At 34.9% G+C, this 5,297-nt stretch overlaps 1 protein-coding gene across 1 annotated transcript; it reads right to left on the bottom strand.

Moving 5' to 3' along the window:
- Positions 1-3,178: 3,178 nt before the first annotated feature.
- Positions 3,179-3,619, bottom strand: LOC133799368 (secreted RxLR effector protein 161-like). Its single transcript, XM_062237392.1, has one exon. It carries the CDS (start codon positions 3,617-3,619, stop codon positions 3,179-3,181), a length of 441 nt encoding a protein of 146 aa, XP_062093376.1.
- Positions 3,620-5,297: the final 1,678 nt, after the last annotated feature.

The raw sequence follows: 5,297 nt of genomic DNA, 5'->3' as shown, positions 1-5,297 counted from the left end.
GTTCTTGTTTGTTGTGGCTAATCACAGAAAGAAAAGCAGTATAATATAAGAGTATTTGGTAAAAACTCAGCTCAAGTCTGAAGCTGAGAAATTCAGTTCTATTTATAATTAAAATAAGTTGGTTACAGAGAATTCTAGAGCAAGCATGCTCTATACACGTAAGGCATAACAATAGGAATAGTAATAATAGACTAATATAATAAAAACCATTTCTAACAACCACTTTGCTATAAACGTGTGACATGGATAGTGGATGAATACTCCAGCGGTTGACTAGGACTCAGCAGAGAACATCAAATCTTCACAATCACCACATTGTCTCTTTAAGTTTTCAATGTAGGAATGTTGTCTTAACATCCTGCTGTTCAAATTGATTCTCATAGTTCTTCATAATGACATGCTATATATATTAGTACAAGTTCAATAAACAAGTTCAACTCAAGTTCATAATGAAGAAGGTTACTCTGTGTTGTTCCAAGATAGAAACAAATAATATGCATTCAGAAACTCTTTTCAGCAACTACTGTTGAGGCATAGGGAAGTTGTTGACTGAGCTTATAACAATTGGGAGGCACAAACCTTTTGATGCTGAGCAGGAAGAAGAAATTGTACAAGAGTTTGACATGTTCTTGAAGGAAGATCTGTCTTTGGAGTGATCTTGAGTTATCCGAATCTGTCTCCCTTGAGATAAAAGCTGTTCCAAATGGTGTTGAGGAGTGCAAGAAGGAGATAGTTCTGTTTTGTTGGCAAATATCATGTGTAGACTCTGATGTAATAAACTCTTTGTAGTTCTGATGTTATTCCTTTGATTTTGTTACTTTATGAAAGTTGACTTTGACTATACCCAGATGAGTTTTTTAGTTGTTTCATTCTAATTAATTCAAAATAGACTACTAAGCTTCTTGTATCCTTTTCTGTTTTGCTTTTGACCTTACTATTCTGAGCATCAATTCTAGTTCGAGTGGCACATATAATAATACAAGGGCCACCATCAAAATGTTCTGTCATATCCAAAACTTTAGAATCCTTCCATGCACAGTTTACTTCAAGGCATCTATTTCAGCTTTTTCATTGCTGGCCTCAAGTCGTTCAAATTCTTCCTCAAGCTCTCTAAAATTCACTTGCCCTGCAAAATATTTATGCACTTTTAAGCAAATTAAACTACATGAACCAGTAGCATATATTACAGTCAAGAGCTCATTCACTTCAGCAACACATAACAAATAACACCAGCTGAAGCTAATTTCTGTAGCTTATTATAGAGCTTAATCATTTTAAATTGAGCTAAAGCATAGAGATGTTTGCTTTGTCTAATTTCGTTATATATAAGCTGCTATGCTATGAAGTATGAAAAACCAAACTAACTTGTACTTTGTATGAAGAGCATATTGTTTCCAAACATGTTGATACACAATTATATACTCCTGTTAATAGTATCTTTAGTAGATGAATAATTGACTTCTGAAAAGACCAACAAAATCAAACATTTCAAGGCAGTAACAGTCATGGTGAATAAACAAATTAAGATAAATTTTGCATCATAAACTTATCCAATTTTTCTTCTAGTTTCTCACCCCGAAATGACACATTTGAACTGGGCAAGTCATGAATTGGATTTTGTAAGGTAAAATATTCTAATTAATGTTTTTGTAACCAAACAGAAGTTTTGTCATATTTTACTTAAACAAAGTTAACCTTGCTTGGCATAACAGAATTACCTAACTTAACTACCTTCTCTTACAATATATATATATATATATATATATCATCTCTCTTTTTGCTTTCTTCTTCTTGTTTACACACACCTATATGCAGATTTGCCTACAGAAAACATTATTGGAGAACACAAATTAAAGCAATAATCTCCATACATAGACAGAACCAAATAAGTAGTGATTTTCAATCAAAGAGTAAGATCAAGAAACTTTTCTAACATGATTGAATCACCAACCAACCATCACTATAATAAAGTGATCTTAATTTATAATAAAGCTATATAGCTTACATGTACATACATGGCACTTGCTTAATTTTCTTTCTCTAGTTCAATAAATTATATCTCCAAATATAATACTATAACTCCACTAGGACGAGAATATTTTTATTTATAAAATGGAGTTGGTAATGGTCATGCAATTTACAGTTGACTTCCACAATAATACAAACTATTAATTAATTCCTCCATTTATTTTAATATATATAATGTTGTGATGCGTTACCTGAACCCAATGATGTTATATTATACATATATATATATATATATCATCTCATACAAACCACTGGACAATGAAAAAAAAAAGAAGCACCAACGTCATCTCTCGTAGACTCAAAAGTCTTCGTTTGTTTATGCCTATAGAAAGATCAGAGAACAGGCTGTTGAGTAAAATTTAGAGTACACAACTCTAAACTTACTAATATTGAACCCAAACAAGTAAAAAAATTACTTGTATTATACCACAATAAAAGACACTACAACACTTTCCAAAGAGCACTCACAATTTGAAGAGAAATAGACACTCAATAGGAAGCTCACAACTTACACTCAAAACACCACACTAAGAATACAAAGACTTATTTTTTTTTGGAGGGATGCATAACCCAAATGAAAGGGAGGGTATTTATAGTCCTCACCATGCAATCTACACCATACAAATATTAAATTGAGAAATAATCCTAGGCATACATTATTACCACATTCTACACACTTCTCCTAAAAAATCTAGTTTCTACATCCTTCTACAATTTTCTCTTAAAAATATCTTCCTTCCACATTTGTTGAGAAGCTTCCATTGTCTTGGCTTTAGATAAAATGGATAGGGCTTTTATTTACCTTTGGGCTTGGACATTTGGACTTTTTGGGCTGACATTGATTCTTAACACTCCCCCTCAATGTCAGCTCTTATTCTTTGTACTATGTCAAGCTGTTGACGAAACTTTTCGAGCTTGCCTGTACTTAGACTTTTTGTGAACAAATCTGCAACTTGATCATCCGTCTTGATCTCTTTCATCTCAATTTCTTCTTGCAGAACCTTTTCTCTGATAAAGTGATAGTGCACTTCAACATGCTTAGTTCTTGCATGAAAGACTGGATTCTCCGCCAAACGAATTGCCGACTGATTGTCACAGTACATCGGAACTGCATAATCTACTAGTTGATGTAGATTATTCATCAGTTGTATCAACCATGTACTTTCTTGAGCTGCCATTGCTCTGCTCGATACTCAGCTTCAGTGGTTGACAATGATACTGTTGGCTGTCTCTTGCTACACCAAGAAATTGTTTCGGAGCCAAGCTTAAACACATACCCAGTTGTTGATCTCCTGGTGTCATGATCTCCTGCATAGTCAGCATCACAGTAACCAACTAACTTGCAGTCTTCACCTTTCTTATACAAAAAACCATAGTCAATTTTACTCTTCACGTATCTCAATATTCGTCGAACTGCTTCCAAATGAGGCTTCTTTGGATTTTGCATGTATCGACTCATCACACCAACTGCATAAGAAATGTCAGGTCGAGTCAAGGTTAAGTAGATCAGACTACCTACCAATTGTCGATACATTGTCGCATCTTCCAAATCTTTTCCTTCATATGCACACATTTTGGCATTTGGTTCCATCGGTGTCGAAATCGGCTTTCATTCGAGCATTCTGAACCTCTTTATCAGATCTTTGGCATAATTCTGTTGACAGAGAAATATTCCTTCTTGTGTGCGATTGAAATTCTCTTATTTGGATTAAATTAATTGGTTAATTCAAATAATTAATCCAAGGATGTATGTAAAAACACGTTTTAACAGATTGCGGAAATGCTTAAACAGATGTATGATATGTGTAAACAGAATTACTTAATCAGAAATGTAAAAATAAAGGACACACGAATTTTTACGTGGTATCAACAACCTTTGCAGGTTGTTACTAATCCACGGGGCCACGCCCAGAGAATGAAGTTTATTAGATAAGAATTATTCAAATTACAATCACCAATTGACTTATACAATCTTAAAGACTCCCTCTTTAAATTGTCGCAATCCCAGCAATTTGACACTTCCTAATAACACTTCCAAATGACTCAGAAACTTGAACTCCCTTCAACTTCTGGTCCGTGCACTAATCATCCCGAAGAGTGACTCACACTACAAGCTTCTCCCGAAGCTCTTAAACAAGGTGTCCTTGAGAGTTTTACCTGCAAAACAGTTAACAAAACATATGCAAGAAAAACAGAAAACAAAACACAAAGAGCTCTAGAACAAAAGCTCTTTGCACATGAAAACGGCACTTCAACAAAATATGAAATCAATCTTTGAAGTGATAACCTAATCGTCTAGGTCAGAAGCTTTTATAGAGAAACAAAAGCATAAATAAAGAATATTCACCATTGATTACTTGATGCACAAGATAATTCTAAATAGGGTAAATATCCACCTGTTTAGACAGAACCGGATTCTGCTGGAACCAAAAATACCCAGACTTTCCTAACCGAGACAAAAAGAATAAATGACAAGAATATTTCCAAGATAATTCCAGATTTATTCTATATACGGAAAGAGACATTACAGCAGAGAATATTACACAATAAACAGGATTTAATCAATAAATACAATATTAATTTTGACTAAAACCAAAAATGCCAATAAACTAAAAATAGAAACAAATCCCTCAAAATCGGGATTTTACAGCGATCAACCTCTAGACCAAGGAAGTGCTTGAGTTTTCCAAGTTCCTTCATCTGGAAACAAACTGATAAATTCTCCTTTGTCCGAAGAATTTCTGCCTCATCATCACCGGTTATGATTAAGTCATCCACGTACACTAGCACTGTAGCTAGCTTCCCTTTATTGGTTTTGACAAACAAGCTGGAATCTGCAGGTGTTACTGAATAGCCACTTTGGGTTAGAAATTCAGCAATCTTACCATACCACACCCTGGGTGCTTGTTTCAATCCGTAGAGTGCTTTCCACATCTTACACACATATTCAGGATGATCTTGGCTCTGAAAACCCATTGGTTGGATCATGTAGATCTCCCGATCCAGCTCTCCATGAAGAAAAGCATTCTTCACATCCATTCGCCACAAATTCCAGTCTTTGTCGGCTGCAAGTGCAAGTAGGACTCGTACAGTTGTAAGTTTCGCCACTGGACTAAATGTTTCGTATAGTCTAGTCCATACTGTTGAGAGAAACCACGAGCTACCAATCGTGCCTTGTACCTCTCGATTGACCCATCTGGACAACGCTTTATCTTGTAAACCCATTTGCAAGTATGGGTTTCACATCTCTCGGCTTTGGCACAAGATCC

The sequence above is a fragment of the Humulus lupulus genome, chromosome 9 (assembly GCF_963169125.1).
Source record: "Humulus lupulus chromosome 9, drHumLupu1.1, whole genome shotgun sequence".
Lineage (NCBI taxonomy): Eukaryota > Viridiplantae > Streptophyta > Magnoliopsida > Rosales > Cannabaceae > Humulus > Humulus lupulus.
The sequence above is the reverse complement of the archived record's forward strand: the minus strand, read 5'-3'. Positions and strand labels throughout refer to the sequence as shown.